The sequence below is a fragment of the Theobroma umbraticum genome, unplaced genomic scaffold (assembly GCF_002168275.2).
Source record: "Theobroma umbraticum cultivar Fairchild unplaced genomic scaffold, ASM216827v3 scaffold_39.0, whole genome shotgun sequence".
Classification (NCBI taxonomy): Eukaryota; Viridiplantae; Streptophyta; class Magnoliopsida; order Malvales; family Malvaceae; genus Theobroma; species Theobroma umbraticum.
In genome coordinates, this window is record NW_018397281.1 from 1208468 (window position 1) to 1222491 (window position 14024).

The 14024-nt window shown below is 33.3% G+C and overlaps 1 protein-coding gene across 1 annotated transcript; it reads left to right on the plus strand.

Moving 5' to 3' along the window:
- The first annotated feature begins 12883 nt into the window (after nucleotides 1-12883).
- On the plus strand, nucleotides 12884-13870 carry LOC110428067 (uncharacterized). The gene is made up of 4 exons (XM_021443744.2): nucleotides 12884-13193; nucleotides 13304-13414; nucleotides 13538-13618; nucleotides 13723-13870. Exons 1-4 carry the CDS (start codon nucleotides 12978-12980, stop codon nucleotides 13795-13797), a joined length of 483 nt encoding a protein of 160 aa, XP_021299419.1. The 5' UTR covers nucleotides 12884-12977; the 3' UTR covers nucleotides 13798-13870.
- The last annotated feature ends 154 nt before the right edge of the window (nucleotides 13871-14024 follow it).

The following is a 14024-nucleotide window of genomic DNA, read 5'->3' on the forward strand; positions in this document are numbered from 1 at the left end:
TGTTGAAGACAGTTTTTAGTCGTTAAAAACAACTCTAATGCACTTTTAACCATTATTTTGCCCTCTAGTGTTTAAATTCAAATAGGCAGATAGACTTTGGCTAACTGATTACAAGTAGCTCTAACCGATTACAGCTTCTTTACCTTGCACTGTCTTGATGCTATGTTCTTTGTTTTCAGACTTCTCTTCTTTAGCAGACTTTCTCTAACTGGTTATGGCAGCCTCTAACCGATTATAAACTTTTTGTTTTTCATTTCTCTACACAACAATCTTCCTCTAATTGGTTAGCTCTTCCCTTAACTAATTAAAGCTTTACTTCTTTCAACCATAACAGATTAAAATTAACTTTAATCGACTAGAAGATCATTTTGGCTCCCTTCAACGGTCAATTATATTTTCAAATTTGTTTTTGGCGCTTAAAGGTACTAGGACCTTGTGCTCTAACTGACTAACTAGACCTCTTAATCGATTAGCATATATCTGTTTTGCTTTAGCTTATCACACAGCCATGCCTTAACTGATTAAGAGCCCTTGATAATCAGTTACTAAGTTTCTATTTTTGTTCATTACTTGCTCTTTCCCTTTAATGAATTAACTCTTCTTTAAACTTAGCAAGCTCCCTGACTTGCTTGTAATTAACAGATTTGTTAAGGGTATTAAATTAAATCCCGCACACTTAAATAGTAAAGTTAGATATTAATGAATGAGGAATATTTTATTATCATCAAAAACATATGGAGTCAACAACATCGTCTCCTTTCACAAAACTACTGAGACATATAATCATTGTATAACCTTTTTGCATACAATTTTACTTAACAAATAAGTAAAATAATTACATCATGCATTTTATAAATTTTACCTAACAAATAAGTAAAATAATTACATCATGCATTTTATAAATTTTACCTAAAAAATCAGTAAAATTATACAAAACATACTTATGTGGCACATAGAATTTTACAACATATGTAAAATAATTGAATTAACAAACTTTTTCGAAATTCACTCAAACCATATATATGTTTTAGAAGAAAAATCATTTCTAACATACAATATATAAGAAAAAAGATGTGGGTAATTAACATATTAATTAACTATATATAATGCATGTGAATTTAATAAAATAGTAACATGCCAAAAACCTAAATAATATTCTGAATTTTCCTTTCCAATTTTAATTACCAAAAACATCAAATTTATAAACAAATTTATTAATAGTCCAAAATCAAATTTATAAACAAATCTTAAAATTTTTACAGTACCTTAACATTAAAGCTGACAGAATATATCCTAACCCAAAACACACTCGAGAAAACATGAACTAGAATTTAACTATATCCAAATAAAACTTGGCATAATGTACAAGACCGGATATCACTTTTGCGGCATTTGGCACAACGTACAAGACCATATATCACTTTTGCGGTAAATTTGTTGGCAAGTTTTAGTCTTGAGCCAACTCATAGACATAGAAATGGAATAAAACATGTCTTCCGTTATCTCCAAGAAACCATAGATTTGAGATTATATTATTCCAGGGGTTACACTAACTCTAGTTTAGTTAGATACGCTGATGTGAGATATAAATTTGTTCCACACAAGGCTAGCTCTCAAACCAGTTATTTATTTTTTTTATTACAGCGTCACCATTTCTTGGCACTCTACTGAGCATACGCTAATAGCTACATCCTCCAACCACTTCGAGATTATCACCCTATATGAAGCTGGAAAAAAGTGTGTTTGGTTGAGATCTGTTATAACTCATATTCATAATTCTTGTTGTTTAACACCGGTTACAAATTCTCCCACTATAATTTATGAAGATAATGATGCTTGTGTGCACAAGTCAGAGTGATAGGACCAAGCATATCTCGTTGAAATTTTTCTACACTTATGAACTCCGAGAAAGTCGACAAGTTGATGTTAATTAGATTCGTTCCACCAATAATCTTGTAGATCTTTTTACCAAATCATTGTCAATGTCAATATTTGAGAAATCGGCATATGGCATTGGAGTGCGAAAAGTTAACAAGATGCAAGATTAATATGCCCCCGAAATGGCAATATGGCTCAATTGAAAGGGATCAATTATGGATTATACACTGTACTCTTTTTTCCTTCTGATCGATTTTTGTCCCATTGGGTCTTTCCAGCTTAAGGCTTTTAATGAGGCAGTGCAATGGACATTCAAAGGAAGTGGTAACATGGCTCAATTGAGGGGGAGCAATTATGGACTGTGGACTATACTTTTTTTTCCTTTTAATTGATTTTTGTCCAATTAGGTTTCTTCAACTTAAGTTTTTTAATAAGGCAATATAATGGACATTCAAGAGGGAGTGTTATGAATATATGTGATATCCATTGTACTTCATAATATCTAATGTATCTCCTATATCCAATGTACATATTTATGTTGGTACATCCCCATCTGCTATTTTCTTTCAATATATGTACATTCCAATACACTAAGTTCATCCCCTCTATTTATGTAAATTCATTTCCCCTCCATCTATGTGTACCTATAAATAAAGACATTATAGTTGATGGTTGATATACTGAAACAAGAAATGAAATAAAAGATCTACTTACATTTTTACTACTGCTCCCTAATATTCTTTTTCAAAGTTATTTTTCACAACAAAAGTAGTTATATTAATCAAACAGACTTGTTTAACTTACCATTTGCCCCATTTTCATTTCAACACTAATTTGTACGACTGTAGGTACATGTCTCTTAGAAATGATAACTCAATAAACAAGTGATTAGAATGTCCAAAAGGGTGGTAAATGGGATTTTTAAAAAAAACAATTGAAAAACTTATAATAAACCACTATAATCGACTATGAAGAACCACTAGTCGACTATACTCCTAATTCATTTTGACAGACCCTCTTTAAAGCTATTTGAACAAGCTTATAGTTGACTATAATGGTTCAATAGTCATTCTTTAACCAAACAAATCATTTTCAAAAGATGCAAACAAGGTTTCTTGAACAATTTGATGAAAGTGCCAAACTAGAACAAGTTTTACACAGTTGAAATATGTTATAAATCACTTTTAGAAGACTCAAGATGTTTTTCAAGTGTGAATCAATCAAAAGCAAATCAAGAACCATTTTCAAAAATTTTTTCAACAAGAAATGGACAAGCTAAAAAAGTAAAAGAAAATTAAAACAAGGACACAAACAATTCATAGAGGTTTGGCTTTCTCAATTGGCTTTGTCCTCTCCCTTTACAAGTTAAGGAGTTTCAATCCACCATGGAAAAATACCTTTTAATGGGATCAAGCAAAACCCTCATAATGGTTTTTTTCAGGAGCAACCACAACCTTTACAATCACTTTTTACCGAGTTCAAGCTAATTACAAATTGCTTTTAAACAGTATCAAGCATAACTTGTAATTGTCCTTTCAAATGTGAGCAAGCATAAATCACACAAACTTTTCAAGGTTAAGTTAGAACCTTTACAAGAGTGGATACAAGGAATAGCAAGGGTGCCCCTAAGAGGTGGGTTTTTCTAGATAAGTACAAAGAAGGAAGAATGCATATGCATGGGTACAAAAATTGGAGTGAAAACACAATGAATTTTCAGCTTAAGTAAGATTGCTTGGTTTGCTTGGTTTTTCTCTCTTTTCTTTTCAAGACATTGATTCCCAAGTATTTTTGCCTTTTTGCCTCTTTTCCACTACTTGAAATGCTTAAAAATGGTCCTTTTTATAGCTAGAGAAATCTTGAAGCCTCTGTAGATGAATCAGACAATGAAATAATCATTTGCCTTTTGAAGTCTATGTTAAACGTGATTTATAATTGAGTATAAAGATCTTGTAGTCCAATATGGCTCTCAAAATTTTCAGTTTTAGCTTCAATAGTCGAGTATTCAAAGCCCTATAGTCAACCTATTTTTGAAAGCTCCTCATATTTGTTTATTCTCTTCTATAGTCACTAGTCCTTCAAGTTTTTTGTGCATTCTACTAATGGATCGACTGCACATACCATATAGTTGACTGATTTTTCCTTTTCTTCAAGTTTTTCATGTATTCTACCAACGGATCAACTACCCAAGCTATATAATTGACTGGTGCCTTCATTTTCTCAACATTTGAGCATGTATAGTGGACTATGTCTTCCTTGTAGTCAATTATTGAGCTATGATTGGGCATCTTGACTTGAATTGAGCATGGTATTGTGGAAATTTATCATCCTTGAGTGGCTTAAAGCAAACTCTTCACCTTGTGAACTTATCTTTCAACTTTAACATCTCAAGAGTGAGCATTAGGAAGATCATAAAAGGAACTTATTCAAGCAAAGTAAATACTCATACAACTAATGCATTCAAGCTTGTAGACATTTATCAAGTAAATGTGTAAGAGTTCAATAACTTCAAGAATGCATGCAACCAAAACAATCAAGCTTGTAATTATGTAAAAATAAATGTATGAGAGTAAGACAATTTCAAGAATTTGCTACGGATCACTCAAATACGTTAAAGCAAATTTGATCACTTTGTCATAAACAAAATTATAATCATTTTAAAGCTAACAATGTCATATGTGCATGTAACACCCTTGACTTTTAATGAGATTAAGAATGCAACTTACTTGTGAGCTTCAAAGACCTTATGTGTTTAGGGTTAACGGTGAGATTTTTCTTGAGAAATTATGTTATAAGCGAAAGTCTTTGTGTTAAATGGGACAAGGAAGAGGGAATGAAGTCAAATGCTAATTGTTACTAAAATGAATTAGGTTCTATTGTAAAAGTATCAATACTTGTTCTAGGGAAGCATTATGTGTGAAAAGCATTAATACTTGAAGAAGAAGTATCGACACTTAAGGTCTTTTTGCTAACCGAAAAATAACTTGCTGATAGAAAATTTTTTTAGTGTAAATTATTTTACAAGAAAATTTAATGTTTTCTATTGTTTGCATAAACTATCAAAAATATTTTCTATCATTTAAATCATCATTGTTACGACCCAACCTGGGAATCCGTGACTGGCACATGACTCTAACAGGTAAGCCCACTAGACCTAAGCAAGCCTCAAAGTCTAAAATCATACAACATAAATGCCAATGGAATTAATAGTCAAATGTTCATAATAAAATTCAAATACGTTACATTATCCCTAGCTCACAATCCATACAAATATTCATAACGCCATATATTGGCCATCCAAGGTGGGTTTGTAATGAACAACCTTTACACAAGTCCTTATGGCATAACATGCCTACATGCACAACAAATTAAGTATGCAGTGAACGCTCGTGACTAACACAGTGAAGTGACATGACGGGTAGAGACTTACTGAATGCCAAGATCAATCTGATGCTAGCCGGCCTTTACCACACAACTCTGTGGCCTATTTATCTACACATGGTATGCATATGGGTGAGTACTTAAATACTCATTAAGTGGTGTAGATAAACAAAATCATATATATTAAACACATATATAAAATATATGCACCATTCATGCATCTTGATGTTCTAGCAAACATCTTCAATCATGGGGCATACCATTATCCCTAAAATCTCCAATGTGAATGCATATCATCATCCTCAATGTCTCTAAATTGTCACACTTATCATTAGACTCACTTTCGAAGCCAATTACAGTTATTTAAACCATTCTCCACGAAACACTTTAGTCGTCAAAGTATCGCACTAGATTCATATCATATTATCTAAGCCTTTACACGGCTATCTCACATCATATGCATATCAAATCAACAAGTTGTTCTCCCCTAGACATAGTCAAATAATGCTCAATGGCCAACCGATAGATAATCAAATCGCACTCAAGGAAAAGTCACTGGCGAAGAAATTGATCACGCGTATGTCGAAGCAACAAGCGGAAAACCAGATCACGCACATGAAACAACTGACAGATATGCAAAGTCTGCGACTGGAGAAATCTCCTAACAGTTGGCATCACTAATCTCAAACGAGTGGCGTCAAATCACTACAAGCCGGAATCACATGCGGGACTAATACTATCATCCTACTTACCACCATCCTTGCAGGCACACACACACATAATCACAAAGGAATGGAACCCCACTCAACCACAAGTTAGATCAATGTCTGAAAATTCATTCCTCGAATGGAACACAAACCATAAATAAGGCCATCGGGCCTTTATCATTCACATTTCCTCATCAAATCACAAATCACACTCATCAAGCTTCAATCATTCTTAAGCTTGATTTGGGTTTCAAGTGTTTTTATGTCTCTAAGGCATCATTTGATCAAATCCTTTTAATGTCTCATTTGTCTAAAGTGATCTACTCTTATTGGTTCATCATAGCCTCTAGACCTACTAGTCTAGGCACACACAGCATAGGCTACCCATGTGGCTCACATCACAACACATAAACACTCAATCAATATTTTGGTTCTCTAGCCTACGCACTTACATCTAGGCAAACATATATATACATACACAAATTCTATTCTAATACCATGGCAATGCCTCTATCAAGGTGTCATGCATCACATGCATTGCTAATTAAGCCCACTCACAGTGACAAATTGGAGGTACTCCGAGCCAAGCTTCAAACCTTAGCCTCCTATCATCCTTCAACTCACTAATGAGTTAACTCCATTTCCCCCTTTATGCATATCAAAACATCAAAATATTAATTATTCCTAGCTTTCAAAAAAAATCAACTTTTCCACAATTACTCAAATCCATCAACAAAGAACTCAACCCATACCTTAGAAGTTAGATTGCATGAATCTTAGCTCTGAATTTCAACTAAATAGGGGGAGATTCACCAAAGTTGGAAAAACTATATTTTTTTTAGAATCTTACCTCTAGAGGTGTTTTTCAAGGTCATATTAGCTCCAAATAGCTCCAAGAATCCGTTTGGGGCCCTAAGGTTTTGAGGTGGAAAAGAGAGGAAGAGTTTGGGGTTTCTATTTTAAATGTCCGAACGGCCAAGTCCTTTTTTTGTTTTTACCTTTCTTCAGTGATGTATTGATTCATTTGGTAATGTATTGATACATTTTCCCTTATTTCGACTAAATGTATCAATACATTAGGGAAATGTATTGATACATTTTAGGTAACATGCTCACTGCTCTAAAACATATTGATACATGAGGGAAATGTATCGATAGTTTTTCCCTAAATGCTTTTTACTTCAAATGAATTGATACATTTAGACAATGTATTGATACATGTTCATCTTAAGCCAAATCTATAGGTACATTCTTGAATGTATCAATAGAAAATCTCCTAGAGGCCTTTATTGTTCGTCCTACCAAGAATATACTAATACATTTGGGGATGTATCAATACATTTTCCTTTGTAGGCAGTTTTCAACTTCTTAAACTTCCAAAAATTCAAGTCTAACACCTTAATTTTATTTCCTATTAATATCACACCTCAAATCATTCCTTTAACTTTATCCCACACACATATATTCACAATTATAACATCAAACTTAAATCGAAACCTCAAACTATGAGATTTATCACATACTTCCTCAAAAGTTTTTCTTAAGTGTCAACATATACACTCTCAAACACTTGGCATACATAGTATAACATCAAAGTCCTCAAGACTTCACATATTCATAAATCATTCTTAGTTTATTTAATTTACATCGAAAATTAGGTGTGTTAAAATCTTGTGAAAAATATTTTTCACCATTTCCACCATCACTAGTGGATAGCACACTAGGTATAATTGAGGTCAGTGGCCGTACACACTTGATACAACTCAATCCCGGGTTCATAACCAACGCAAGGGTATCAAAAGGAATTACCTTATTTTCCCAAGCAAGCCTAAATAGTGATTAAATCAAGCACTCATAACTATACCAAGATATCATGAATAATTATATATATAAGAAATTATATTAATCACCCTACATGCTCACGTGCTTAACACTGTGGAAGCAACATAAATTCAGGCATCGACCATCTTGTGGCGGATACCACCCATAGGCCATTTCATTGCCAAATATTCAATCATAATCATTACAAAGTTTTAATTGTTGCATGACATAAACAAGTCAAGTTTATAATGGTCCAAAACATAATGATAAACTCACTAGCGAAGTACGACACCATAAAAGGGCTTGTGCCTATTGGATGCCATAACGATCACCTACTAGATCAACCACAAAAGATAGCTCCTCCCAAATGGACAGTAAGCCAAGTAATCTATTGATCTGAAAGAAATTAGTGGGTAATAATGTATGAGTCACAAAAACACTGTGAATAGATGCCGAGAAGGGGAGTAAGCAAATGGAGCAAAGTATTTAAAAAAAATGCACTTTTAGAAATATGCAAATAGAAAATAAATCAATATCTGCAAAACTCACCTTTTTAGGCACTAATACAAACTGAGTCTTGCTTGTTAAGCATCTTCACCTGACATCTCTTTGTACCGACATGTCAACAATCACTAGTTGTTAGCCCAACCAATTCCATAACATTAGAATTCATTATCTTTCAAGCGTCCTTAAGAATCATATACTTCTTACTCACTCCAAGACTAATGTCTTTCAACCGGCTTAAGGATGGATAATTCCTTTTATAAAACATAGTTGTAAAACAGTTCATAAACCTTTTTAGAAAAAAGTTTGAAAAATTTCAAAGTCAATCAAAAGTTTGATTAAAACATTATTTCAAGAATGTTGAAACATAATTTAGGCATTCTCAAGACTTAATTTCAAAAATGAAATCAGTTATTCCTTAGAAAAGCTTTTGAAAACATTTGGTTTCAAAAATATTCCTGATATATAGATACATAGGACCAATGTATCAATTGATGACCACATCTATCGATAGATTTGAGGAATCTATCTATAAATAGAAGACAAAATACAATTCTGAAGATTCTGTATTGAATCTATTGATACTTCAAGAACAAGTACCAATTAATTAGCTACAGAGGTAAAAATTTAATCTAAAACTCATCACTAGAACCTCAACTAAGTCTATATATCAACCATAGACAAGTATACAACATATATATAGTAAATTTATAATAGCTATAACACAATAAACCACCTCAATAAAGAATTCATCAATGTCTTAATCAAATTCACCACATTAGACATTCACTACTTAATACTTACTCTAAATCACCACCTTCGACATTCATATCATAATACTTAGTCTAAATCACCACATTAGACATTGAATCAAGTAAAATGGAGCTCTAACCAAGGACAATCAAATCACTTAGTGTTGTCACACTAGAACCAAATAGTCCATTACTCTATGGTCGACAACAATTTATAAAAAAGCTAATACTTCGTTAGCTACCAATACAACAAGTCCCTGAAAATTCTCAACTGGCTCAAGTTGCTTCTCATTGTGCACAATGGCTAATGTTTCTTGCCACTAGCTACAAGTCCTTATACCTATAGGCTTCAACAACCACAATGCATGATTCAACATACAATGGATAATAATCCAAGGAACAACATAATTCATCAATATAAATAATTGTAATCTTTAGTTCAACAACCATGACTACATTTACAATGCACCCAAGCATTTGGCTCATTAATTGGTGCATGATCCCCTACTTGAAGAGTTAGGTTCGAATCCTCTTTCCCCCAATTATAAAAAAAAATCATGACTACATTCACAATAATTAACCACAAGCATCGCGGCATCAATAAAGAGAAAACGTTCATCATGCATCTTTAAAAATTCATCCGTCAGACATCAACCATTCACAAATGAGATGTTGAGGCATAAACATGTTGAAAGGCTTGTTCCCCATTTTTAAGTACCATACAGCAGACTATATATAACTAGTCTATAGTTTTTGCAAATATCCTTGAAAACATTTGTTCACCATACAAACATAGTTAAAACTCATTTATATGCAAGGCAAAAGGATTGACATGCTTATTTATTACAAAATAATTAAAAATGTTGCATCCACCCACCTCAATGAAATGTTTCTTGCTCTATTGCACTTTTCGTAAACACTCACTTTTCCTACAACTTTAAATCTTCTTCACAAAACCTAACACAATGTTTCCAACATTAATACATGGTCTTTCTAAGCTAATAATTAGTAAATCATTCCTCAAAATTTTCCAACAATGCTTAATCCAAAATCTAGCATCTAATTTAACCTCAAACCTAAGGATTTAAATCAACTATAAGCTAGAGTTAGAGCAACTTTAAATCCTAGATTTCTAGAGTAAAACAAATTTCAACAACCTTATAAAATTTTTGGAAATCAAAGCTTAAGATTAAACAATTAAAAATGGAGTATTTACCTTTCAAAGTTCTTAGAATGAAGAACTATTCTTGAAAATCACTTTTTCTCTTCAAAATCCCTTAATTTGATGAAACATAAAATTGAGAGCATAAGGTGGTTGTCTTTTTTAGATAAAACCAAGTTTTTGTTGTTTTATGAAAAGTCTGAGGGTTTAAAGGTTTTAAATGAGGGGTAAAACAACCAAAACACCCTTTTTTTTCAGTTTAAACATCATTTATCGTGAGATCGAGTCTATGTATCAATAAATTTGGTCATCCATTGATAGATGTTCATCATATTTTGAATTTCTGGGTTTTTGGGTTGATCTATTTATACATGATAAACATGTATCGATAGATACACTCCAAAATGCAATTTTAAGTCCAAAAAATCAATCTTTTTGACCCAAAAGACTCCAATTCCAAAATAAACTTATATGTTCAATAAAATATACATTTCTAAAGTGAAAATGATTTTAGAAACGTTAAATCACTAGCTCACCAAGTTAGGTTATGATTCTAACCTTTATCTAAGAATGGGGTTTCGTAACACTAGAAAATGACATTGTGCCCCTTGATGTTGAAGGGGAAATATCACTATCCTGCATTTAGGAATGTTACGAGTTCCTTAATAGTGAGGGGGAACTATTAGTATCCCATGGTTGAGTGGTCCCACGGAATAAATTGATTCTTTTGGTAGGGAAGGGAAAATACCACTATCCCATGATTGGTAAGTCCCATGGAAAAGTATGGAAACTGTGCAAGTGTACTTCAATCATGCTGATGCTGAATTCTAATAGAAATGACAAGTTTGAGCTAAGGAATGAAATGATGTAAATGGTCTCTAGTAGTTGAAAACCACAAAAATATGCAGAACTACGAATGAAGTATTGATACCTTTGAAGAAGGTATCAGAACTTGTTACTCAAAATGAGTTACTAAGGTATTCTAGATCAAACGTATCAATACCTCTTGTAAGGGTATCAAGACTTGTGCTCTGTTTTTGGATAAATGATTGTTTATGGTTGGTTTGTTTATGGGAATGCTTTCCCACTTGTATTTAACACTTAACTAATTATGAAAAAGATAGTTTTCAATGGACATAACTATTTTACAAGAGAGATATCACTATGTCATCATGGATTTGATGATTTTGATCTAAATTGTATGATTTTAGAGAAAAAATAGCATTGTTTATAAACTCTTTCACGCCTTTTGCTTGTTCCCCTCAAACATTCCTTACTGAGTTATACTCACTATTTTAAATTGCAAGTTTTCAAATTTGAAGGTAGTTGGGTCGTAGATACTCTAAAGGGATCCTCGTACATCTTTTGGTAGGTTCAAAACCATGGCATTCAATAGTTATCTCCTCACCCAAAGTCACTTTGCTAGTCGTCTGGTCATTTAGTTATCTGGTTTTCTGTATATACATGTGGGTTGTCATATATGTGTGAGTGTTTAGTACACTATGATTTAGCCACAAAATGGAGAATGATAATTGATTTTGTATATGACATGAGTGAGTACATGATGGAAGCTTATAGCACATAATTGTGTAAGTTTGTAGATACTGTAAGTATAAAAATATGAAATGAAAGGTGGGCGTTTATCTAGTGACCAGGCACCTTTATGAGGACTGATACGAGTGATATATGTTTGAGGCTTGTGTGAGCTTAGTGGGCTATGTCCATTTGGCCCTAATGCCAGTCACGGCCCGAGATTGGGTCATGACAGTGCATGACATTGATTCTTTTAAAGATTAATATATCATAATATTCTATAATCAATTTTTTAAAATTTTCTAAAGTTATTTTAAATGAATAATATTTACTATTAATAGTTAGCACCTCTCAATCATATACCAAAAAGAAGAAAAAAGTTCACCCTTGTAATTACTCCATTTCAAACTAATTGATTTTTTTTTAAAATTAAAACCAGTTGATGTTGCATCAATATCTTTGTTTACCAATGTTAAATACAAAAATATATAATTAAAAAAATTATTTCATTATATAAAAAGTTTATTTTAAAAAAATTAATCTATGGAGTTAAATATTTAGTTCATGTTGAAATGGTTACATCTCATGTAAAATCTAAAATTACATCAAACCCACTCGAACTTGACTTAAATCTGAAACAATTCGAATTTAGAATAGCTCAAACTCAAAATAATCCGAACTAGTTCAATTACCACCTCACCTCTCCTTAAGAGACAAAAAGAAACATAGTTGAACCACCAATTAACATCAATGTCATTCAACCATGGGATTTCACGTTGTGCTAGTTTCTTTTCACTTAATCAAGATTGTTTCCCACTTCTATTTTTAGATATATGTAGATTTCTTAAGTAAGCAGTTACTTCACTTTGGACATTTCCTCATTCAAGACGAGCAAATGTCAGTAACCAATTATTCTTTAGCTGTGAAATTTAGCCGAGTTTAGTGTTGAAGATAGTACAAGAGACTGAAAATGCCTCAAATGTTAAAGAATGTTTACCAAAAGATTGGTGAGTAGAGATACTGTCAAAGGAAAGCAAGTTGTGCCTTGAGAGCAGTCTTGGGATTCTGTTGCTTTCTTTGGAATTTAGTGAAAAGGAAGCAAGTGATCATGAAAGAGAGAGAGAGAGTTTTAAAGCAAAAGCAAAAAACAAGAGGGGGGATTGGTGCATACAAAAAGGGTAGACATGAGCCCTGTTGAAGTGGGCTAGATGCTGCTAGGAACCTGGTCCTCTTGGGATAATTATGCAGAAAATGAAGAACTTGGGAAGCATGGGCAGCAGTGGGAGGTCGTCAATGGAAGAAAATATTGAGGATGAGGAGATTTCTAGATTGGCAATCTCCACATTTCAAGCTAAGGAAGAAGAGATTGAAAGGAAAAAGATGGAAGTGAAAGAGAAAGTTGAGATGCAGCTGGGTCGTGCTGAGGAGGAAACAAGGCGCTTGTCAATGATTTGGGAAGTAAGTTTCCACAAAACAGCCAAGACCCCATTTACATGAATGCATCCGGAAAGGATTTTGTTTTGATATTGTAACAGATCATCTTCATTTGGTTTCGAATGTTTTCTTAGGAACTTGAAGTGCTGTCTGATCCTCTAAGGAAAGAAGTTGCCATGGTACGAAAGAAGATTGACATGACTAACAGGGAGCTAAAGCCTCTTGGACAGAGCTGCCAGAAGAAGGTGCATCATTTTCCCTTTTCTTTTCTATGTATTTTTCACTCGAACTGGAGCTGTATATTTAATACAACTGAAAAGCATGAAGATTCAATGCGCAACTCAAGTTGGGTTTCTGCTTGGTTGCAGGAGAAAGAATATAAAGAAGCCCTGGAAGCTTTCAACGAAAAGAACAAAGAAAAGGCACAGCTGGTTACCACTTTAACGGAGGTGATGACAAACACCCATATTTTCCTTCAAATGTGCCCTTTTTTTGGCCTTTTACTTCATTACATTTTTCCTTTGAACCTTTTTTGGCCATGTTTTCTCAACAGATGCTGACTGAAAGCGAGAGGCTGAGAATGAAGAAGCTGGAGGAGCTCAGTAAGAACATTGAATCAATACCGTAGATCCATGTCCTTACCCAGAGCATATATTATTGTATTTTAGACATTTATTTTCATGGATTTTTAAGTTAGTTTACCTCTACGGTCTACATCTGAAACCAAGTACATGGCAAATAAATATTATCAATGCAGCTCAATTAGCTGTGGACAAACGCATTAGGCTTCCAGGCTCCATACCATCATCAGCACTTCACTTTCCGATGAGCACATTCTCCTATTACCATGCTATA

Coding starts and splice junctions, on each gene's coding strand:
- LOC110428067 (XM_021443744.2), top strand. CDS start 12,978: ATGCAGAAAATGAAGAACTTGGGAAGCATGGGCAGCAGTGGGAGGTCG. Junction 13,415..13,537: donor GACAGAGCTGCCAGAAGAAG/GTGCATCATTTT, acceptor GCTTGGTTGCAG/GAGAAAGAATATAAAGAAGC. Junction 13,619..13,722: donor TGGTTACCACTTTAACGGAG/GTGATGACAAAC, acceptor TTTTCTCAACAG/ATGCTGACTGAAAGCGAGAG.